We start from the raw sequence: 24,231 nt of genomic DNA, 5'->3' as shown, positions 1-24,231 counted from the left end.
CCAAAATGTCTTTTGTTATCTTCAGCAGTAAAGCATAAAGCAAACTGTTCAAATTTTACCAAGTTTCAGGACACATTCATCACTTGTTCAGCACGTCTTAAATTTGTGGAGTAGAATCGCAGCAGCGATGAGCTCTGGATCAACAAGCATCTGTCCAAAACGTTTTTTCGATTCCTGCTAGAAGAGCATCAACCAAAGGCGCACAGAACCTGGAGGAAATGCGAATTTGCTGAAGCTTTCTTATTGGAAGTGTGACTGTAGGTACTAACCACCCCATTTGCACATTGTTCTCTCCCTGAAGAACACTGAGTGCTTTTGCAAATGGGCTCATTGTCTTTGCATATTCTTCCAGAAATGCAAGCTCAGCTGGGGTGAATCTGTTAAAATATAAATTAATGAAAATACCGTCATGCTTTGTTGCAAGTTAAAACAAATATAAAATTTTGTTTTGTAATGTTAATGAGTAGTACTATATCATTTATACTGTGTGTGAGTAAGAAATTAAAGTTTACTTCATATAATAAAAAGAATTCATAGACAGTAGAAATATTGTTTTATAGTATTATTTTACACTATTCCTTATTTTAGTTGCATTACTTTCACAGGAAGGTACTGTATGTAACTTCACAGTAAATTACTGTCAAGTTGTTACTGTACTTTCACAGTATGTTACGGTGTCATTTTTACAGTAAAGACTTGTGAAATGACAGTTGCTTACTGTAACCTCACAGTAGTTAGGCCTTCGTATTACTGTGAATTAGCAGTATGCTCCTGTAGTAATATGTGAAATTACAAGTAATGTCTTTTAGATTACTGTGATATAGCAGCATTATTCCATATAATAATTGCATTTAGCTGTTAAGTTACAGTTAATGTAATGCAATTTAGCATTAGTCTGCTGTAGATTTACAGTGTACACTGTAATAGTACTGGCTATACCAATAACTTAACATTAAAACAATGTTAAATTTAAATAAACACAATCAAAAATTTCATACGTTTATTACATACATTTATTACATACATACATTTATTTATTATTCAATGACTATCTCGAAAAAGATTTTCCAGAACTACTTATACTTTACTTTGAAGTTACTATTAAATTTCACCTTCTTGACCAATGAGGAGTTGCTATAAATTATAAAAATGAATTTTAATTAGCTTAAGTTATTTTAAGTTTATTTTTATTATTAATAGCAACTCCTCACCTGTCAAAAAAGTTTAAGTGAATTGTAATTTCAAGTTGATTCAACTTCATTAAAATGTAATTGCAACAAGGCTTTTTACAGCATAGTGTTTCTTTATTGAACAAAGAGACAATATAGAACAAAGTAAGTAGTAAAGTGCATAACTGCCTAGCTAAACAAAGAACATAGTAAGTGTCAAAGTGCATAACTGCCTAGCTAAACAAAGAACAAAATTTTGGATCACACTAGACTGACATCCATTCAAAATCAATAAGTTTTCTTATTAATGTACAGACTTGCTGGTTGATGAGTCCTTTCTGCTTCTTTGACTTTGTGCCTGTCTCCGGATTAATGCCCAAAAATCGCCTATAAACAAAAAGGCAGAAAGAAAAACTGTTAGTTTCTTTCAAGTGGGATGAAAAAGTAGCCTTCAGTTGGTCAATGCTTTTGTAGTACAAAGCAAAACTAATGTTAGCTCAGTTCGAACAAGGTGACATTACTTTGGTTCAGTTAAACCCCAAACATTTAAATAAATAATTTTTTTTATGGATTTTCTCCTCAATAAAATTTTATCAATTTGCTTGAATTTGCTCCACCCAACAGGAATAATGTGCCAATGACATGGATCACAGGGTGCCTCCTAATGTATGCTTCAGTTTTGTCATTTTTACATTCTGACTTTCATAATTTGCAATGTGTAAAGTTGCATCTTTACATGGGAGGTAACAGTATCAAAAATTCACGGTACAATAGTATTTCAGTATGATGACCTCGGTATGGTATTTATTGGACCATTTACAGGAAGGAAGACTATTTACATTCTTATATGCTAACAGTTTTTTATAACCTTTCTTACAGCTGTTGCAGTACTACATTGCACAAACAAAACAATGAAGTGAAAAGATATGTTCATATCATCTGGACACTGCTGCCACTACTGCTTTTATACTGAACAAAAAGTTATAAAGTAACATGATGCACATAAAGTGTATGGATCAGCTTACTGCAGCATGTCAAAACCTTTCCAGGGCCCCAAAACACACTTAAGCCCGATTTATAGTCGTGTGTAAGGTCTACGCTGTAGGCTATTTATTTTTTTCATGTTGTCATCTGGACTTCTGTCACAAAATACATTTAAGATGCTAGAGCATCTGTATCTTAAAACAGCTTTACAGGGTGTATAGCTTATCTAAATGAGATGTAAATGAGCCCTATTGTCACTCCCAGCGGAATCTGTGTATAACTCAAAATGCGCCAGATCCGACTTGTGTCCCTACTTTCCGTGATCGGTCACATATATGTCATATGTATAAAGGATTTAAGTCTGTGGAGCAAAACAAGAGCTTATTGCTTTAGTTAAGTCAGTCTGCCATTTAATTCCAACCGTTCTTTTGTAAATATTTGGTTTGTATGTTACGCTCTAATGAAGTTTATTGGTGCAACACCAAAATTAGTAGTGCTTAAGTTGAAAATGTATGTCCCTTTACATCGCAACTAGGTTGTAACTTACGCACAGCTGGTCCCAACTGGCCCCAGAGGATTGATGTAGACATTACCTTTGAATGAATTCCAGAGTGCAAGAACCGCTGTCAGCATACTTTAAATTAAAATTATAGTAGCTGGCAAAAGTGGCCGCCAGACCAGTTGTAAAGTCAGGGTGAGGTCCCATGACCACTTGACCCTCCAGCGACAGCATCCATGCCCTCGGCGTCAATGTGTCACCTGAAACAAAACCATATATACTCATAATGCCATACTCTTGAGAAAAGGATAAAAAAATTATTTCAGAGAATTGTTTCTAAACACATAAATTAATTGCTGAAACACGTTACAAAGACTGAACTATGCATTACTGAATTGTGGAGTTACACCGTTAAACAGTTTTTCCACATTTCTGTGTTCAGGATTATTTTGGGTGGGGCTAAAACAGTAACTCTTTGATGCACTGGAGCCATCGAGCATGGCCCCGCCTGTAACATTTGCGATCATCCATTCAGGTTGTAGCAGTATTGGATAGTTGAGAGAGAGACTCTCCAGAGTTTGAGAGCAGAGAGTCCTGCATATTTATCCAAGATTTTGATAACTTATTTTATTAATTTGGCTGTTTTAATCATTTAAATTTGTCTGTGTGTTTAAGAACACATTTTTCTGGTGTCACAAACTGAGAACATATTTAATAATGGATTTTACATGGACTGTAAACACAAAGAAAACAAAAATCACCTTGGACAATCAAGCAAGGGGTGCTTGGTAGTGTCACAGTCCTTTCAATATCAGTGGCTGTGGCAAAAGGCTGCAAATAAATCAATAGAATAATAGTTAAATAAGACGTTAATAATCTGAACCTATGGCAGCACTCAATTAAAATCATCAATTGCCCCCATCGATTTCTCTAAGATTAGGCAGTAAACAATTGGTAAAATTTAGATTGCGATCATGACTTTGGGTTACATATGATATAAGATACTCAGTGTGTACAGTGTACACTCACCAAGCACTTCAGCTGTAACTACCAGGAACACCTCTTCATCATTTTATTCATGCAATTATTAAATCAGCCAATTATGGGGCAGCAGTGCAATGTAAATCATGCACATACAGGTCAGGAACATGTATATAAAGATGGACAAAATAGCAGTTCCTCAAAGTGAAACAAAAACCAAAAAGTTTTGATGATTGTGTGAATGGGGTAAAGTGTAGTGTGTTCAGAAGACTTGAAAGGCAATATACAAGCACAGTGCATTTATCCAAAAATAATAATGCTAATTTGAGAGTGAAAATATACTTTCATCAACATCAAGCACAATGGAATCCTTTGGCTCTTTGAAGTAAGCCATCAGAAGAAGTAGAACGATTGCAGTCTTATCTGATGCCTCTGGTTCAAAAGTAGCCAAAACATCTTTCACTCCCTGGTAGTTGACTCCTTGGAAGAACTTTAGGATGGTGTTGTAGTTCTTATCCAGGGCCTTTCGCAACTTCATAAGGATAGGGACATCCGTTAGAAGAGTGAAGTGTGAAAAAATACCTGTAAACATTGAAGAAGAAACCTTCACTTTTCATGTTGTTCACGTTTATGCATTATGCATTTTATGCACGTTTATGCATTATCTTAATGTTGCGTTACAGTGAGAGGATTGCGCAAGCCTATTGGTCAAGAAACTAGGAAGTACAGATGAAAAGATTCCTTGAGTAACTTCCACATTTGATTACTAAAAATCAAAGCCTCATTTAAACCATGTAAAGAACAACTACGGTCCAATTCACAATTTTACATTTCCTTTGGTGTGTAAGTGTGTATTAGTACATGTTAACAATATTCAAAAGGTACAAACCCAAAAGTAAACAATGACGCAAGTTATTGTCTCCAATGTAAATCCCTTTTCTTGGACTACAACAAACACAGATTGTAGGCAACAGTTTACTTCCTGGGACCGTTGAGGTAGTAAAGACCAACATTATCATAATTCCTCCTGCTTTTACTCACAGCCTGTAAGTTAACTCCTGTTAGCATTACATTGTGAGCGAATCTTTCAAACATGGTAAGGAGCGTCACATTTCCGGTCGATGTCAGAGGTATTCAGACCAATCACAACGTACCGGTTAGCTGACCAATCAGATGACACAGCGGTTTTCAGATCGATTAGCTTTGTACAAAATCAGAGCGTTTGAGAGGGGCAGAAATATCTGGAGCTACAAAAATTTATTGTATGTGGAAAATAATGTGTTTTTAACCATAAACCACGCAAACACATTTTTACACATTTTTGTTATTATACCAAATACACAAAAAATGTTGTTTAGCAACGAAATAAGTGCACTTTAGAATTACATAAAGTAAGTAATAGTTACCTCAGGAATAATGTAAAATGTGTATTTTGATATATGAAACTATTGATGTTATGGAGATTTTAAGTCATTAAGTGTGTACAAGATAGAAAAGGAATAAAGGACCTTTTAGTGAGAAGAGATACGGCCATCTCTCCATAACCACTGCAATGGCTGGTGCAGGCATACTATTAAGATAGCGTCGCTGGATGACGTAGGTCTTCTCCATCAGAGGTTCAGCTCTCTCTGCACCAACTATGCCTTCCTCTGAGTAGATGTCAAGGAGATAACTTTTCATGGCATGTAATGATGCCTCAGTTTCACCAGGAGGAAATTCTACAGGACTCCACCTTACACAGCCATACTGATCTACAGGGCCTCTTATCATGCCTTCATTTGCTCCCTTACTTTGTGGCCTTCTCTCTCTGCGTCGTCTCACAAGAGTATTGTTCCTGTTTTTGTATTCCACTCGAGTTTTAATTTGTTGCAAAAGAGAGTAACAACCATCTCCAAGAATGTCTCCATTTTTTGCAACATCTGCAAAACAATTTGCATGGCTTCTTACAATGCTTCGAACAATATTGTGACAAATTGCTCTGGATGGGTTAGAGTCATGTTCCAGCATCTGATCAACCACTGCCTTCACCATATCTTTTCTATCGCTGGGGGATGGTCTTGTTTTATTTGCTAATGCTCTTGCAATTGCTGCTGGCATCCTATCCCAGTTAACCTGGAAGTCTGCATGCCATGGTTTGCCAAGTTGTGAAGATGAAGACGAAATAGTATCTTGAGTTCTGACAGGTATGGTGCAAGGAGTGTTCAAGGTGCTGGCTGCAAAAGTTGGAGAGGTAACAGGAAATAGTTCCAACTGAACTATTTCAAGTCCTAAAAATAAAAGACCAGATTATTACATGAAGGGGGAAAGAACCACTATAACAACTATAATTTGCTGGTGAATGCCATATAAAGACCCCAAAGTAAACGATGACGGGAGTTATTTTCTGCAACGTAAATCTCATTTCTTGGACTACAACAAACACACGGATTGTAGGCAACAGTTTACTTCCTGAGATTGGTGATGTAGTAAAGACCGACATTAGCATAATATCTCTCGCTTGGACTCACAGCCTGTAAGTTAACTCCTGTCAGTATTGCACTGTAAGCGAATCTTTCAAACATGGTAAGGAGCGTCACGTTTCTAGCTGACTTCAGAGGTATTCAGGCCAATCACAACGTACTGATTAGCAGGGCCATTCAGGGACAAAATCAAAGCGTACCAATGTAGGTTAACTGAGCATATGGTGACACAAACGATTGACGTCGTGCAAATGAGCGGTAAAACCCGGTCACGCAATCCGTTTTGAAGTGGGTGCCCGCATGCACGGCGTAAAGCCTAATTAATGGAAACACATTATTCGCTGCGTCGGTGCACACGCACCAGCATAGTGGGTACACTGGTGCAGAGCAGAGCGAGACCTTCAGCCTATGTGCCAGGGCTTAGCCCAGATGGCCCTGGCTAGGGTTGTGCGGATGGACGATATCTGACCGACATCATGATAGTAATGACAGTAATAAATGAAATCTAACACCTGCTGCTCTGTGATGTGACGCGTGTTCAGCTCCGCTGAATTCACACATTCAGTTTTTAGTGTCTGCTCTCTCTAACAAAACTAAATTATTAAATTACAAGAAAAAAATCAAAACAATGGTGGAAGACAGTGCCGCTATGGGCAAGTGATCTAATCGGTGAGAGACAAAAAAATAACGAAAATTATAGTAAAATAAATTATAGTAAAATAACGAAATTATAGCTTTTAAGTAGAAAATAGTATTTATGTAAAGAGATATATTAAAATAAAAAGTGCAGAATTCGTCTTAAGTGGAAGTAATAAAGTACTCTTCCCCCCCCGTTTATCGCGATGGTTTACCCTAAACATCGTCAACTGCCATTTTATGGGGAATCCCCCAACCCTAGCCCCAGCCCAATTTAAACCCTGTTATGCACTATTCGTCTAAAATGTTATTCTACTTGATTTCATGCATTCTATGTATTTTATTTGTAACTTCATTTTTATTCTATTTTGTTACTATTCTATTCAGCTTCAGTCAACTAAATTTTTTATAGGGTAATATCAAAATATAGTTACCTTTAAAGCCATGGAGTAACTTTCGACACTGAATAGGTCGAATGTATTTCACTATATCTTTCTCTTGTACCAAAGCAAGGTCTTCCTTGTTTTCCACACCAAGTTCTTGCAACCCATTCAGGAGTGAAGTCAGAGTTTCATCAGAGAGACCCGGTAAGAATGACAACACCAATTCCTTCAGCATTACTTCATCCATTTTCTGAAAAGAGTTTGGGCAGACATGTAATCAATAACATTTCTTAATTTTGTATGGTTTTATACAGTATGTTTTAGTTTTATTACTACAACAGGCTCACACTGTCCATGTCGTTTACAAATAAATTATGTTTACACACACTGTACTGGTAATAACACTATATTTATATTGTTTTTTACATATTCATTTTCAAACGTTCAATCGGCTGACAGTTTTGATATAACTGCAATAAAGAATCACGTAAGGGCAGAATGTTCATATATTGAGACTGGAGACTGCTGACATTACCTGAACTTGGAAATTTGTTTAGTACATACGTTAAAGGGGTTGGGGTCTAATTGTATTTCATGTATTTTGACTTATTAACACAGTTATAGAATTGGATTCCTCATGGGCAAAGTTTCTAAGAACCATTTGGACATGTGTGACTTAGTATTTCTGTGCCGTATGCACTTTGTTGGGGTTCATACAAGTTTCTGAAAGTTTTTTTCGACTGCTGATTCTGTTACATAACAGAATCACTGAAAGTACAGTGAAAGTCCTCATATGTACACTTTACCAGAAATAGCGCACGAACACACCAACCAAGAGCAGACACAAAATCAGTGTCACCAAAAAGGTGTGTTTTTGAATGTAAGGAAAACAAAATTCAACTTTTCAAAGAACCCAGCATTATGGGAACAATAGATGTAGTTTGTTTATCTGTCACTGTTTAAAAACATGTTATTATAAAGTACACCCAATAAATTTACAATATCTTTTGTATGCATTTTTACCAAAGCAGCTTGCTCTACTTGTCCTGCCTTTTCCCGCTACCTCTGTCACATTTAGCTTAAACTGCCTCTGGAAAAGAATGGTGGAGAGCAATAAGTGATACATCACACATTTTGTATGATGGAAGAGGATAGTAGTCCAGCAAATCTTCTTGTTTGATGCAAACATAATCCTCTTGGGCTACTCCTAATTTGCAATAGACACCAATGTCACTTAGCTTCACAAAAGTATATTTTTGAGTCACAAACTGCACTGACTTATTAAGAACAATGATAAGATGAATCTTTCCAACATAAAGTTCTACATCATTACTCTCAAGCAAAACATACATCCCCTTTCGGTATACTGTGCCTTTCACTGTCACTTCATTGCAAGCTACTGCAGATTGTGACTCAAAATTTTTACCAGCAACTGATGCCCTGATCCTGTCATTATAATCACTTACATAAAACTCTGTACCCTTTTCAACATGCACAACCAAAGGGAACAGACTGCCTGCACTTAAGTAGGCTTGAAGTAGTTGGTGTCTTTCTGCAAGCGTTTTGCAAAGATTCTTGAAGTTGTGCAATTTCCGGGCACACTGCTTGAAGAAGGTGTGTTTGCTCTCAAAGCGTAATGTCCACAGACGTATAAGAGGGCCAAACTGAAGAATAAGCTGTGGATAATGGCACAAATAGTGATGCTTGGGCTTTAACAGACTGGAAGGAAAAAGCCTTTGACAACTACAGACATATTCTTCAATGAGGACTTTCAGATATGCCACCTGGCCGGTTGTAATAGCTGGTGCACAAACAAGCTCTGCAATCTCTCTCAGCTGCAGTATAAGTTGCCAAACTTCATTTTCAGAAGGATCTTTAATTCTGTCCCCCACAAAAAGAGGTAGCAACCTCAGAAAACACCAGTTTTGAACGGCATGCCCACTTAAGCGTTCGCTACCTGGAGACAAGTCTGCTGGTTTGCTGTTGGCATCATTTCCTTGATATTAGAACTGGCTTTTACATCTGTTTAATTGTAAGTAGGTAAAGTGCTTCTCCTGAACCAAGTGACCAACAAACAAGGCAAGGTCATAAGACACAATACCCTCAAACAAATCATGCCCCAGACATGGCGGAAGCCCTGGCTGGCAAACATGAAAATAATTGAGCTGGTTAAAAGGAGAGTCTGTCTTAATGCCACAAGCTGAGACAGTATCGCTGGTGGCTAAAACTTCCAAATGACTGTGATAGGATTGTGCAGTTCTTGGAGTCCCACATGTGTATGGTTCATTCATAAAAGTATTTCTGTCAATCTCACAGTAGCGGCAGAAATGGCTGGTTCGACTAAAGTTTTCTACAAAACCTCCAATGCAGTGTGATCCCAGGTTGTCTCCTGAAATGGCAGTCAAAGCTCCTTTTACAATGCCATCATCAGTCAAAATACCTTGCTCCTCTAGAAGCTTGAGATCACTGATCAATGGTTTAAAAGCTTTGTTCATGCCAAAATATTTAAAATCTTTCTCCCTACATAGTAGGACAAGTTGCATATGATCAGTTGTGGATCTATTGTGAGGTAAAATGTCAGTCAGGGTCATGTAAACTGCTAAGATTTTGTGGTTTTTTTTTCCTGAACCAAGTGGGTTCACAACCTCAAATGCATCTTGATACAGAATCACACCAACAGAGGAAGGTTCTGTTTTTAACAATGGATTTCCCTTAAATCCCTCTCCATCTCTCACATCCTGAATGAGATTTTCAGTAGCTGGTTGCAAACGTGTGGCAACATGTTGTTCTCTTACAGACTCGCTTTTGAACAGTGTGGCCAACGTCTCATTGATAGAAATATACTGAGCAAAGCACTCCTTACCATTTTCATCACTGCCCAGAAGAAAAGGCACAGGCTCAACATAGTTGAAATTGTTTTTGAAAAAGCTCTTTCTTTTTTGGTCTGTGCTCAAAATGTCCCTGTTACCCATCTTAAGAAGATCTGCCCTGCTAATTTCATCAATGATGTTGCTTATGGTGGCCTCTTGGATTCCAAGTACTTTTAGTTTCTGACTTAAAATCATATAGGAATGAGACAGGCCAATTTCATGGGCATTTTGAAAGTCCTCAATAATTGTCTGTATTGTACTGGATGGTAGCAACAACTTGCCTTGTAATTTAAGATACAGAAGGGCAAGGTTTTGTAAATAGAGAGTTTGATCCACAGCAAATTCCCTTTCTGGCTCAGTATCTTCCACAAGGAAAGTATCAGAACATGGCTGACTACACGGACTACTAGGCTTAGTAGGATCAGACACACATAACAAGGCGTGATCTAGATCTCTATGTTTCCTTGAAAAATGCGAGGCTAAAGAGGATGCAACGGTAAAGCTGCAATCACAACCTCTGACTGGGCATTTTATTTCTAAACCTTCTTGTATGTGTGACTTTAAATGTTTAATGAGGGACCTTAAGGTGTCACATGTAAATGTACAAAACTGAGCCACACATTTGAGGGAGTTTCAAACTGCTTACGACGTTGCACAGATGATCCACGCCCTGTATGCTCTCTATACATATGAGATTTTAAAGCATTTGATTTGCGACATATCCGAGAGCATTCAGGTCCACCGCAAAGTCGGGAGCGTTACTATGCAGTTTTGAGTGTTGAATAAACTCAATAACTGTCTGAGACACATGTTCACACAAACTAAATTTACAGTTGAACATTGTGTTCGATTCAGTTTGAGAAAAAAAAAATACAGGGCTAACCAGATTTAAAACTGATCTTGTTAGTTAGGATATAGATAACAGACTGCCCTAATAACTCAAAGTTAATATATTTGGTTCACACACATGAAAGTTACTAAACTGAACAACCTAATAGTTAAAAAAACATCTTAAACACATTAGTGAAAATATAAAACTAAGGGACAAGACAACTAGGGTGTCAACACTAAAATGAACGATGTGTGTAACTTAGTTAGAAAGCTCACCACCCCACTACTGCTCATAAATACAAACAAGATTATTAAAAGCCAATAATTATAAACATATAAATTAAGTTCAGCTAAAAATCACAGTAGGCTAACGTTCGTGTACTTGCAAACACAAGAGTTTAGCTTAGTGTAACAGTGAGAACACTGCAGCGCAGGCGCACATTTGTCAGTGGAATAAAAAAACATTTGGCAGTGGAATTTATCTGAGACAAACGAATTATTATTTTTTCCTGCTTTTTTTTTTTTTTTTTAAATATTTAAACATTGACATGCGCACTTCATTTTTCATTTGACGAGACAGATAGCGGCTGCTCTGTACCGCTCTCACACACAGCTAAAGGCACAAGTCTGAAATGAATTTACTTTTGCCCTAATCCACGACACTACAACCTGGTTTCACTGAAACCGGGCATATAACGTTCATTTTTCTAGCTGATAATAACAGCCATAATGTCTAATTTATATACATTCAGGCCACAGAATAACGTTACCTCACAACTTTATTCCCCAGTGGTTAGCTTACCGCTGTGAGATGCTGTGGGAAGAACCTACAGTAAAGAAAGAGAGAACGTTGTAAGCACCAAGAAAAGCTTCAGTTAACAGATAATGTTATTTTTTTAATTAAGGCTTAAAATCTCACAGTACAGCACACTCAACACAGGAACACTCAACACTACCAACGTCTGTTCATTTCTTTCTTTTTTAAATTCCGCGGTCCTACACGAGTGTGTTAATCACTAACAGCGCAACAACAAAACCTACAACTAACAAAATTTGGCTGATACTTCATGCACTATCACATATATAAAAATAAAAATAAAAAATCAGTCATTAAATTGACAAATTTGGACATTTTAAAACTTACCACTGAATCCGCAGAGATGAGAAAACTCAAAGATAGCGCCAGCGCGGGAGGAAAGTCACAGCCGCTTCCTGTAATTTCGCTGATGGCATTATTTTTACAATAAAAGTCTCAACACTGTACTATATTGTGAAATATCACAGTTAATGCCTGTGAAATGCTAATAATGTAAGTTACTGTGAAATATTACTGTTACATCTTGTGAAATCCCGGAAATTTTTTACAGTGTAGGAAAAAGGAATTCCACCTAGTGCCATTCGGCCTCAAGAGCTGGAGTTTGCTTTGATTATCTCAGCAGCTGTGGTTGATCTTGCACTTTTGTGCCACAGACTTGAGCACTTTGCAAATGCTGAGCGGGACAGCCGCTTGTAAGCTGAATTGAAATTGGCTTCCAAGACATCAACTGTAGACACCAGATTCAGGAGGTGGCAGGCACAGCGATGGTGTTTAGGCAATTGATATTCCAGGCCATCATCTTGGTCCAACATTGTTCCAGCTTCAACAAACTCAACACCCTCATTGTTTTCCTCCTCTTCATAGTCATCAACATCACCACTCTCTTTTTTTCCCAATTGACTTTGCCTGGCCCCTTCCACAGTTTCTGGAATATTATTTTCTTCAAGCTCACCATAGATTCTAAATGCTTTTAGAAAATTGGAGCCGTTGTCAGTTGTTGTGCGAACAATCTTGTCACAGATGTTAAACTCAGTGTGAATTTCATACATTGCACCTGCAAGTGCAGAAAAAGAATGTGTGCCTTTTAGTTGTTTACATGCTAGGGCAGCATAACATCTCGGTAGAGTTTTATCCAGTGTGTCGTGACACCTATAAAGCTCTGTTGTGGTGCTGTCCAGCAGTCAGTGGTGTTGGCAATGTATTCAGTTTTACTCATGGCTGCTTTCAGGTTGTGTGCTTTCATTTCCTGTGTTGACTTTTGAACTTTGTTTTTTACAGTACCTCGAGACATTATTACAACACTTGGTTGTAAGAAATGCACAAGGGATTTAAAACCCTCCTGTTCAACAACACTTAGTGGATGTAGACCCTGAATGACAAAGTTTACAATAACTTCATCTACGCTGTGCTGTGAGACCCTCTTGGGTTCCGACAACTTCATTTGCTTTGCCTTCATCTGACGATATTCTTTTTAGAGCAGTTGAAGTGAGCTGGGTATATCTCTCCAAGTGATTTGTGTGCTTTCTCTAGAAGTGACAAGTAGATTTAAGAAACAGACAGACACATATGACATAGAACAGTAATTCAACTAACAGAATTACAGTTCTTTAAAAGTAAACATTATGCACCCGGGGGTGATATAATGATGGTGAATTAAGTTAATTAATATTCCAATTAAAATAACAGATAGCTAACATTACAAATGTATAGTTAGTGAAGTTAACTACATTCACTAATAAAGCAAATGCCCGAAATGTGCACTCATATAAATTTATACTAACATTACAGACATAGCAAACACTATTATTACTCAAAACATTAAAATGGCTAATGACAAGAAAGATATGTTAGATACCTGTATGTGTTTTCTCAAATTTGACAGCGAATTCATGAAAGCCAGCACTTGTTTTTTGGGTTGACACAATTTGCAACGCATTCACCAGGAATCCTTTTTGACGCTGATTATTTCAAACATCTCCCTCATATATGGTGATGGGTGTTCAGGAATGTTCTTGTTGTTTGTTATTTTAACATCGGTGACTCCCTCTATATTAACATTAGCCATTCCTTTTGTACACATGCTGCTTATTGTTAGCTCATTGTTAGCTCCGCTATCCTTAGCTCTGATAGCCAGGAAATAATACACCAGTGATATGGTGAAAAAGCCAGGCGATGATAGGATGATAGGCTGAAAACAGTGCTCAATAAGAAGAAATAATACTAAAAGTAACGAGGCTGGTTTGAAAATGTAAGAAGTAAAAAGTACAGATATTTGTGTAAAAATGGTAAAAGTGAAAAAAATAGTGGAGTAAAGTACTGATACCAGAAAAATCTACTTAAGTACAGTAACGAAGTATTTGCACTCCGTTACTTCCCACCTCGGCTTCCCACCTCTGGTCAAAGTACAGCAACTTTCAGGTCTATCCAGAGATATTCAATAGGGTTCAAGTCAGAACCATATTCTAGAACCTCTAGAACATTCACAGAGTTGTCCCTAAGCAACACCTGTGCAGTCTTGGCTTTGTGCTAAGGGTTGTTGTCATATAGCAAGGTGAATCTTCAACCACAGACTGAGGTCCTGAGAGTTATAGAACAGGTTTTTATTGAGGATGTCCGTGTACTTTGCTCCATTCAGCTTTCCCTCAACCCTGACTAGTTATCAAGTCCCTGCTGCAGGAAAACACCCCCACAACATGTTGCTGCCACCACCATGCTTCACTTTAGAGATCGTTTTGGGCAGGTGATGAGCGTTGCCTGACATAACGTTTAGGATGGAGGCCAAACAGATAAATCTTGGTTTCATCAGACCAGAGAATTTCATTCTACCCAGTCTGAAAATCCTTCAGGCGCCTGCTGTCAAACTGCAAGCGGGCTTCCATGGGTATTGCACTGAGAACAGGCTTCTGTCTAGCCACTCTGCCATAAAGCCAAGATCGGTGCAGGATTCCAGTTACACAGGATCTACAGAGCTCAGTCATAGTGACCACCGGGTTCTTTGTTTCCCTTCTCCCCTGATTGCTCAGTTTGGCAGGGCAATCAGATCATAAAAGAGTCCTGGTTGTGCCACATTTGTTCCATTTAATAATTATAGAGGCCATTGTGCTCTTGGGAATTTTTAGTGCAACATCAATATTTTTGTAGTCTTTGCCAGATTTGTGTCTTGCAACAGTCCTGGCTCTGAGCTCTTCAGGCAGTTTCTTTGACCTCATGGCTTTGTTTTTGTTCTGGTATACATTGTCAGCTGGGAGGCTTCCTATAGAGCGGTGTGTGTTTTTCCAAATCATTTCCAATTAATAAACTTTTCCACAGGTAGACTCCAGTCAAGGTGTAATAACATCTCAACAATGATAAAGAGAAATGGAAGGCACCTACATTTCATGTGTTGTCGCAAAGGGTCTGAACAGGGATGTGCACAGACATTTTGAGGGACAGGGGCTCAAGTGGAAAAAAGGGCACTTCTTATATTTATTAAAAACCTTTTTTAAATGTTTAACATATTAACACAACTCTGACTTACTTGCCAATTTTTTTTAATTCCCTCGAAATAACCCAATTGATTCATTTTTCAACAGATGTCTTCAAAATAATCAGATTACATGTGTTGATATGCTTTATTTATTTTGTTTATCCTAATCATCTGCCTTGTGTCAAATGTATGCAAATGAACATATTTTAATTATTAAACACCAGATTTGCTGATCACTGTGGCGATTTTGATGACACTATAAATTGAACAGTATTTAGCTGTTGTTTCTACATTAAGTTAGCCTGTATACCCCTGATATATTGCCTTAGCTATACTTTGCTTTTAACTTATTACGTGGTAACTCATGAGTCATGGATGTTAACGAGAAAATATTAACTATATTTGCCTTTTATTTGGATAATTAGTTGTACATTTGAGGCACAGGTAGCTTTAAATTTTGTTCATTATCACTCAGCTGCATTGTCATATTTACATTATTGGAACTATCCTTAAAGTTCTTGTATTTAGACATGTTGGGGGATCTGCTTATTGAAAACGTAACATTTTTGACCAAATGAACTAAATAAAAAATAAAAAAAAGATTCTTCATTTTGATAAACGAGATTCAAAGAACCGTGTCAGGATTCGATCTTCTCATCACTACTTAACACCAAGGGCAGGGTTAACTAAGGGGCGTGGCCTATTACTGCGTCCAACCGACCAATCAAACGGTCCGTTACGCGCACGGACGCATGTGGGCGGGACTTAAGTAAAAGGTAGATTGAGCGAGTGAACAGGGTTCATCCAGCGGTGAACTGGAGCAAAGCTTCACCGCACAGCTGACGCATTTTCACGCTCCAATGGATCTGACTTGCCGGGAAAACGTGCATTTCTCCCAAAATGATAAGGAGTCGGTAGGCCCTGTCCTTGCTGCCTGCGACCCGGTTCTGCTCAGAGACCCCCGGGTGTGGAGAAACCTGGAGGTCTTAGAGCAAAGCTGCACCATTTCAGGCTCGTATTTTGGCACCGTGCAGAAAGAAGTGCAGCCGCGAATGAGAAAAATCCTGACCATGTGGATGCTAAAGGTACGGTTCATTACATTCATATCAATATTATTTTGTGTAATAATAAATTAAATCTGCAGCCGCAGGTCCAAAAAAAGTTGGTACACTGCGTAATATAAAAATTTTATCCGAATGCAATGATGTGCAAACTAACAAGTATATAAATAAGTCAATATATGTACAGCAAACAAATATAAAATCTCTGGCCACTGTAAATATGCAGAAGCTGTTTGCAGAGCTCATAAAAATAAGATTTGATTCACAGTAAAACAGATCAAATAAGAAAATAAAATCAACACATCTAAGAAAAAATAAAAAAAGTTGGTACGGGGCAAAAAAAAAGCTGGAAAAGAAATTTATTCTGGACAGAACCAGTTGGAGGATCATTTTGCTGCAGGTCAGTCGTAAGAATCTCTCAGGCAGAGGCTCTCAGAAGCTGGGAGGAGGAAGAATTTTCAGAATAATGTTCCTCAATATAAAATTGAGAAGACTTTGAAAATCTGATCATCTACAGTCCATAATATCATCACACGATTCAGAGAATGTGAAGAGATCTTTGTAAGGACAAGGGTGAAAATCAATACTAGATGCCCATGATCTTCGGGCCCTCAGGAAGCACTGCATCAAAATCAGGCATGATTCTGTAACGGAAATCGCTGCACGGGTTCAGAAACACCTTCTATTGTCTGTAAGCACAGTTTTGGTGTCATCCACAAATTCTGGCTAAAACTTTACATGCAGAGCTGCAGGGTTAAGCATGGTGAGATGTGTGATCAGGATCAGCATTTATAATGAATATGTTGAATTGCTTACTTGGTGTAATGTAGCTGAATCACGTTATGGCGTCTAGAACGCAACTACGTAAATTTGACCCCACTCTCCCTGCTCTACCTGATGACCTTAAAAAGCTCTGTTCAATGCTCCTCTCAAACATGTGGTCCACTCTCTTTTAAAGAGAGCTGGTTTACGCCTTGTCAGCTGTGAACTGACTCTAGAGCAAGTAAAGCCATATGAAGCTCGTGATGAGCGCCTTCGCGAAGTGGAAGTTGGCCTAAATGATTCTGATTACCTTGAGAACTGCTCAAGGAGATCCAATATGAGTGTGCAGGGCATTCCTGAAAAACCTAAAGGATTGGACCCAGTTAAATTTATGACAAACTTTTTCATAGAAGTACTGGGAAAGGACTTTTCTTTTCAATTTACAAGACCACTCGTTCTTTCACAAGGCAACCAAGTCAGTCCTCAACCAACTGATCAGGATCAGATAGTCACAAGTTTAAGTCCCAGCAGCACCAATCTGTCACTGCTTAACCATCAACTGCTCAGTTGTAAGTCGCTCTGGATAAGGGCATCTGCCAAATGCCATTAAATGTAAATGGAAGCGTTGCATCTTCAAGTTTAGCAGGTCAAGTCATTGGGGTGAAGATTAACATGCAATACGGTTCGGGTCGAAGTAAAACGTCAGCTGCATGCTTGAAAATGTGCAAATTTGGGGACTAATTAGACAGATCACCTGTATACTTTTCTTCTTCATTCCATGTTTATTATGTTTATATATTAATAATGTGACAACATTTTGTGAGCTCCAACTAGACTGTATACGACTTTAATCTTCGTTTCATACACATTGGAAGTTTATTGTAATGCGACATCTGAGACCATCGTCAGTTGTGGAATTAGATCTTGGACTTACTGTATATTATTACGCTAAAATATTGTTATATTTTGTTGTTTGGTTTTCTCATGTTTGGTTGTTGACTCGTAGCGAGGGTTTGCAGCTTACAGTTGTTAGTATTTTACATTGTGCTGTTTGTTGTTCTTTACAGATCATGTTCACAAATTGCTTTATATTAAGATATAAATTTTTGATTACAGTATTCCATGCTTTATATATTTGTTGATAAAGGTGACAATGATAAAGACCATCGTGTGAGGTTGTTGTTGTCCTGGATGGTTAAAGGACTAAATGTAAACTGTTCTGGCTTCATAGATTTGATTCACCAAATTGGTGTTCAGTTAAATCACAATTGTCTCCCTTCTCATCTCTCCCAGCTCCGGTATATTCTTCTTAACCAGTTTAAATCTTTAACCAGTTTCACCATTATTATAAGTTTACATCAGCATCAATCCTGGACCCTATCCCAAAAAATCATTCATTCCTCCACCCCACATTAGACTCGACATTTAGACAGTGGGCAACTAATAGTCTGTAATGTGTCAAAGACTTGTGTACCGATTGTTTATTTAATAGTTTAGAAATTCTTCGCAAAACCAATGACCTCCCACGCAAACCACTTTTATAGATACATTTTTATAGATTTTTCATTTGTCAAGGACAGTTATCCCACTTTTCCTCATCTTCTGTTTTCCTCAACACCTGTTTCAGTTATGGACAGCCTTACACTTAATTTTAGTGCTAAAGGTCTCAACTATATACAGTGGAACCTCGGGTTACGAACGCCCCGGCATACGTATAATTCAGGTTACGAATCGCAGTTCATCAAAATTTTTGCCCCTGGTTACGAACAATATATCGGGATACGAACGTCGCTCACCAAAAAATCGCAGGCAAGTTGGTTGTTTTTGCTCTATCCACGCAGCTCGTCACATCAGTTAGCGTCCTGTGTCCCTAGCGAGAGCATCGTGTTACTTATCCGCTTGAACTTTTCCCGGCGGCAGCGTAACAACTCGTTAGTTGATGCTCGTGGAATGATGAGATGGACAACATTAGCCGATGCATAACCACTTTACTTGTTTTTATGAAGATAGATTAGCAGGGTTACAGTCTTTTCCGAAGTACAATACCCATAATGAATTTCACTCTGGACTTCAATACCAACTGATAGTAGCCTTAAAGAAACAGCTCTCATTTTCCCTCTAATGCAACAATTGTCTCAGCGTTCGTGTTAATAACACTGTCTTTAATATTCTATAATATAATATATAATAATATATAAATAATATAATATAATAAGATTCTCCTTCCAAACAATAACTCTCCCTCCTCCACCTTCTACAAACGTCGTCTCCTGCAGCGAGTCTTCTCAAAGGGAAAGTACCCGGTAAAGATCTTTTCCTCTTTTGTATGTTTTTATGTGGTATAATTTTAATATAACATGTTAAAAGTAAATAATATTAGTGAATATTGGCTTTATTTTTATTTAAGTAATATTTTTGGTTGTCCAGAACGAATTACCGAAGTTTCTGTTCATTATTATGGGGAAATTTGTATCGGGATACGAACTTTTCAGGTTACGAATAAAGTACCGGAACGAATTAAATTCGTAACCCGAGGTTCCACTGTATTGTATTCTCAGCTTTTGACTTTGGAAAGACCTAGCATGGATAAAATCAAATCTAGATGGAAGGTGAACTGGGTGTATGGCTGTCAGAGGCATATTGGAAAGAGGCACTTAAAAGGTTCCGCTCTTCATCACCCTATGGTAGATGATTACGGTGGGGGTCGGCAATGAGCAACTCTAGAGCCACGTTCGGATCTTTAGCCCTCTGCTAAAGAAGTGTACAACTCTTATCTTGGCGTTGGAGGTAACCATACATTACCCTCTACTTCTTGCCCCACAAGTAGCTAATATTGAGGTCAAGACCACTGCCCCCGTAAGCTAACTGCTACTGCAACCCCACTCTTCCATCACCAGGCACGCTCCTATGTCTTGCCAGAGACAAAAGGTATAAATTGTCAGAATACAAATACAAAGAAAATTAGTGGTGCAACTACCTTACATCTGCATAAAACAACAAAATTGTATTACAGGTAGCCCCCGACTTACAAAATAGTTAGGGACCGGAAAAGTCGATTATTCGTAAGTCGAGAAGAGTGAGACACTTTCATGTCTCGGTCCCACAATGCATGCCTGCCAGGCGTTCTTTTTCTTCTTCCTCTGTTTGCGGCGTTGTCAAATCTGAATAGCATGCCCAGATTTTTTTACGTTTTCTTGAATATATTTTTTAATTCCGAAAATTCGTAGGTTGGGGGCTGACTGCATATTTATTTAAGGGTCAAATATGTTTTGCGGCTCCAGGCAGTGGTGGGATAGGGGCCAAAATGGCTTTTTTGGATGTAAATTTGCAGACCCCTGGATTAGGGCTTAGTTTTGCACAGGGTCCTATTTAAGTAAAGCTAAGCTTGCTGAATTGTTCCCTGGGGCAGGTGTAATAGATGCTCTTTTTCTTCAGCTCACCTAGCACATATGTTTTGGTCCTGCCTCATTTTGCATCAATACTGGGCTTTGTTTCTCTGAACTATTGCTAATGTTATTGGGGTTTTGTTCAGACCAAGCCTTTTAATAGTTATTTTTGGAACATGAGGTGTCACTTTAACTACAAGACAGAGAAGCATTATTGCTTTCACATAATTTTTTGGCCCACAGGAAAATTTTAAAGCTGGAAATCCTCGACCCCTGCATTAGTAACAGCCTGGCTGGAAACGATCAGATTTACACTGACTGGATAAAATGTTAATTAACATGGAAACCATTTTTTGTCATATTTTGGGAATCCAAGAGTTTTTTCTTTCTCTTCTCTCTGCTTTTCTTTTCCTCTCAGTTCAGCATCTCTTCTGATCGTTTTATCCATGATGTAATCTGTCTTGCAGTTTGGCTGTTTTGTCGTTCTTTTTTTCTGTGAGATGTGCACATCATTGCATTCTGGTTTTTAAGGCATGTTTCAGCCATCAGACAAAAAAATACCATATTTTTCTTTATAATGGTTAATTTTCTCAGTTTATGAATTTGGCCGGTTGGTTTTTATGTTTTATTGTGAATAAAATATGGGGCCATGAGATTTGCACATCAGAATTTCAATCATTTTAACTGAAGGTGACAAAAGCTAATTAATTTACTCATTTCATGATTGTAATTTTCTTTCAACAGCAACATTAATATTTTTAGCGGTACATGAATGAAATGACAGTGAAAAGGTCATATAGTATGACTTTCCTGTTTTGGGTTTTCCAGGTGTGTGAGGATCAGAGGTGTGAGCATGAGGTGTTTTTGCTGGCAGCTCAGTTTGTGGACAGGTACATGGCTCAGTATCCCATGGACGTATCCAATCTGCAGCTGCTCGGTGCCGTCTGCATTTTCCTCGCCTCCAAAATCAGAGACACGTCTCCTCTGAGTGCCACGAAGCTCTGCCTCTACTCCGACAACACCTTCTCCATTATGGAACTCCTGGTAAATTTCGCCATCACAGTGTCTTTGGGTTATAAAGAGCAGGTCTTTTCTGATTACAAATTATGTTTTGAAATTATTAAAAATAAATTTTATATTATTACATACTTATCAATATTATAAAATGATAATAATGGCTTCTGAGGGGAAAAAATCATTTAGATGTATATTGCTATGACATTACCAGTCTTGCATTTTGTGTGTGTGTGTGTGTGTGTGTGTGTGTGTGTGTGTGTGTGTGTGTGTGTGTGTAGGAGTGGGAGATCGAGATTGTGTCTAGGCTGAACTGGGATTTGGCCTCAGTGCTGCCCTCAGACTACCTGGATCCCCTACATCACAGCCTTCCCATAATTCCTCATGACATCTCAGCTCTCCTCAGACACACACACTCATACATTGCTTTAAGTGCTACAGGTAAACACACACATGTACAAATTCACATAGACATTTATATCCAGATTGGTCTTGTAATGTAGAATTTAAAATATATCAATACGGATATTATTGTGTGTGTGTGTGTGACAGTGATAACCTGAGCTACAGTATGAGTGGTGTAAAACCCTTCTTTCCCTACATGTCTTTCCTCATTCAGTAACTCAGGCTGCCAAGGGTAAGATATTTTATTGGATGCAGTAGCATCCGGTGAATTTCACACCACAGCCTTGAGTGGTGTCCTTCCTGAATCAGTCCACCTCTCAATACCATCACCACAGTGATAGAAACATCAATGTTATACAGCAGTGGAACAGAGCGCTGCATCACAGACAGGAATTTTATACAGTGAGAATGAATGGCATTTCTAAAGCAAGAAAATTAATGAACACAATTCAACACATCTCCTTTCACTGTAGCCACAACTGCACCCCCTGCACACATCATCTCTAGCACAAGCAACGATATTAACCAAATTGTGTGTTTGTGCAAATTTGACAGGAAAGAAAACCCAAAAGTATAAATGTCTTTTGAAATAGCTTAATAACTATTTTGAACTGTTTTGGCTGCCCTTTCCTCGTGATGTCCAGCTTTTCTTGAAAAATCCGTTTTAAAAATAGCCTAATAAGTGTATCTGCAACCTAATTAATTTATTCTCTTCTGCCAGCTGTTGCCGAATGAAAAAACAGCTATGAAGTCTACACGAATACATTTGGGTTTGTGCTGTTTGCTACAGACGCGGCTCGTGAGCTCACACTAGTGCGCTCTTTGACAATCCAGTCAAAGGACGTAATAATGCTGACGTTATGGTACGTCTGCTAGATGGCCCCAATGTCGCCATCTTGACATCTGATAGCTTAAAACAGCAGTTTTACTGTCAAGGATTTGAAGCTATAGACCCTCTCACTGTAGACCCTGGCAATAAGTGACATCTGATTAGATAGGAACTCCTACATAACATGCAGTACTGGAAGCAGAGCAACCATGAAAAATGTTAGAAAAAAATTAAGAGAATGAATGACTAGGAATAATGGTATAATTTAATACATATTCATGGAAAAATATATTAAAACACAAGGCAGTGGTTTAGAGTCAGCAGAAAAGGTCTTCCTGAACCTGACGGCCCACCGCTGATGTGTTATGCCATTCATTGTGCTTTCCACATCATATAGTGTATTATAGATAATTTATTCTGTTCATCACCTTGCCTTGGGTTCAGCATTAACACTGCTGGTGTGTGTATGTTGCAGAGTTTACATTTTCTACATACCGTCCCTCCGTTATTGCCTGTAGCTGTATAGCTGCTGCTATTCAGCATCTGAACCTGCTGGATGGCGGCCTGTCATGCGAAACTCTCCTGCAGCTCATGGCTAGCACCCTAGACAGCGACCTGGTGAGATTTTATGTTGCACCCTAATCCAATGGCACTGACCCACACTCTGTATGCGTCCAATACTGACACTGACCTGTTTCACGTCTCACCTGCCGTGTGTTTGAGTCATGCTCTCGGACATCATAATGCAGCATGTCACGTGAAGCGTGTCTGTGTCAACACAGACATGTCTTGTGTTAGAAGGCAGAGCCGTGCTCACGATCATGAATATCAGTAACGGAGCATTGTGATGTCCGATAGGTAAAGGTCACTTTTGGGTCATTTCAGTTCCCATGTCTGATTGTTTTTCTTCCTGTTTCTTTCAGGTGTCCCTGTGTAACTGTTATACCGCCTTAGAGGAGATTCTGACTACAAACTTGCCCCTAGACTTGTGTGTTTCATCTGCTCGTGAGGTCAGCAAATCACCTGTTGATTTCGAGGGAGTCCGAGTGTCACCTCAGACCTTTACTCACCTCTAAACCAAAACCTCTGTATAAAATGTGTTGTTTTAAAAAGTTTTTTGTGTATGTTAAAGTGCATGTTTTTTTGCATGGTGTTCAGATATTACATTTTTACCTAAATAATAAAGAATCGATCTGTTCAGTTCAGTTGATTGTTTTATCTATCTATCTATCTATCTATCTATCTATCTATCTATCTATCTATCTATCTATCTATCTAGTTGATAATTAAAACATATTTATACATGTGTGTGTGTGTGTGTGTGTGTGTGTGTGTGTGTGTGTGTATTTTACACTCACCGGCCACTTTATTAGGTACAACTGTTTGTTAACACAAATTTCTAATCAGCCAATCATATGGCAGAAACTCAATGCATTTAGGCATGTAGACATGGTCAGGACAATCTGCTGCAGTTCAAACCGAGCGTCAGAATGGGGAAGAAAGGTGATTTAAGTGACTTTGAACGTGGCATTGTTGTTGGTGCCAGACGGGCTGGTCTGAGCATTTCAATAACTGCTGATCCACTGGGATTTTCACGCACAACCATCTCTAGGGTTTACAGAGAATGGTCCGAAAAAGAGAAAATATCCAGTGAGCGGCAGTTTTGTGGGCGCAAATGC

The 24,231-nt window shown here is 38.4% G+C and overlaps 2 protein-coding genes across 5 annotated transcripts; one reads left to right on the top strand and one right to left on the bottom strand.

Moving 5' to 3' along the window:
• Positions 1–1,082: 1,082 nt before the first annotated feature.
• Positions 1,083–12,202, bottom strand: si:dkey-15h8.17 (uncharacterized protein LOC100034454 homolog). Of its 4 annotated transcripts, none has more exons than XM_046835657.1 (9): positions 11,957–12,202; positions 11,583–11,639; positions 8,135–8,201; positions 7,163–7,361; positions 5,142–5,900; positions 3,980–4,215; positions 3,414–3,483; positions 2,747–2,912; positions 1,083–1,556 (listed from the first exon to the last, which is right to left on the bottom strand). In XM_046835657.1, the coding sequence occupies exons 4-9, from the start codon at positions 7,356–7,358 to the stop codon at positions 1,436–1,438; spliced, it is 1,548 nt and encodes a 515-aa protein (XP_046691613.1). In that variant the 5' UTR covers positions 7,359–7,361; positions 8,135–8,201; positions 11,583–11,639; positions 11,957–12,202; the 3' UTR covers positions 1,083–1,435. The 4 variants fall into 4 exon arrangements, with proteins under 4 accessions (XP_046691613.1, XP_046691614.1, XP_046691616.1 ...); XM_046835658.1 differs by having other exon boundaries at positions 11,615–11,639; XM_046835660.1 differs by lacking the exon at positions 8,135–8,201 and having other exon boundaries at positions 11,615–11,639.
• A 3,665-nt stretch (positions 12,203–15,867) lies between these two features.
• Positions 15,868–23,757, top strand: ccnd3 (cyclin D3). The gene is made up of 5 exons (XM_046836600.1): positions 15,868–16,180; positions 21,133–21,348; positions 21,600–21,759; positions 23,028–23,170; positions 23,476–23,757. Exons 1-5 carry the CDS (start codon positions 15,956–15,958, stop codon positions 23,626–23,628), a joined length of 897 nt encoding a protein of 298 aa, XP_046692556.1. The 5' UTR covers positions 15,868–15,955; the 3' UTR covers positions 23,629–23,757.
• Positions 23,758–24,231: the final 474 nt, after the last annotated feature.

The sequence above is a fragment of the Silurus meridionalis genome, chromosome 23 (genome assembly GCF_014805685.1).
Source record: "Silurus meridionalis isolate SWU-2019-XX chromosome 23, ASM1480568v1, whole genome shotgun sequence".
Lineage (NCBI taxonomy): Eukaryota > Metazoa > Chordata > Actinopteri > Siluriformes > Siluridae > Silurus > Silurus meridionalis.
Note: the sequence above shows the minus strand (reverse complement) of the source record. Positions and strands in the feature narration are given on the sequence as shown.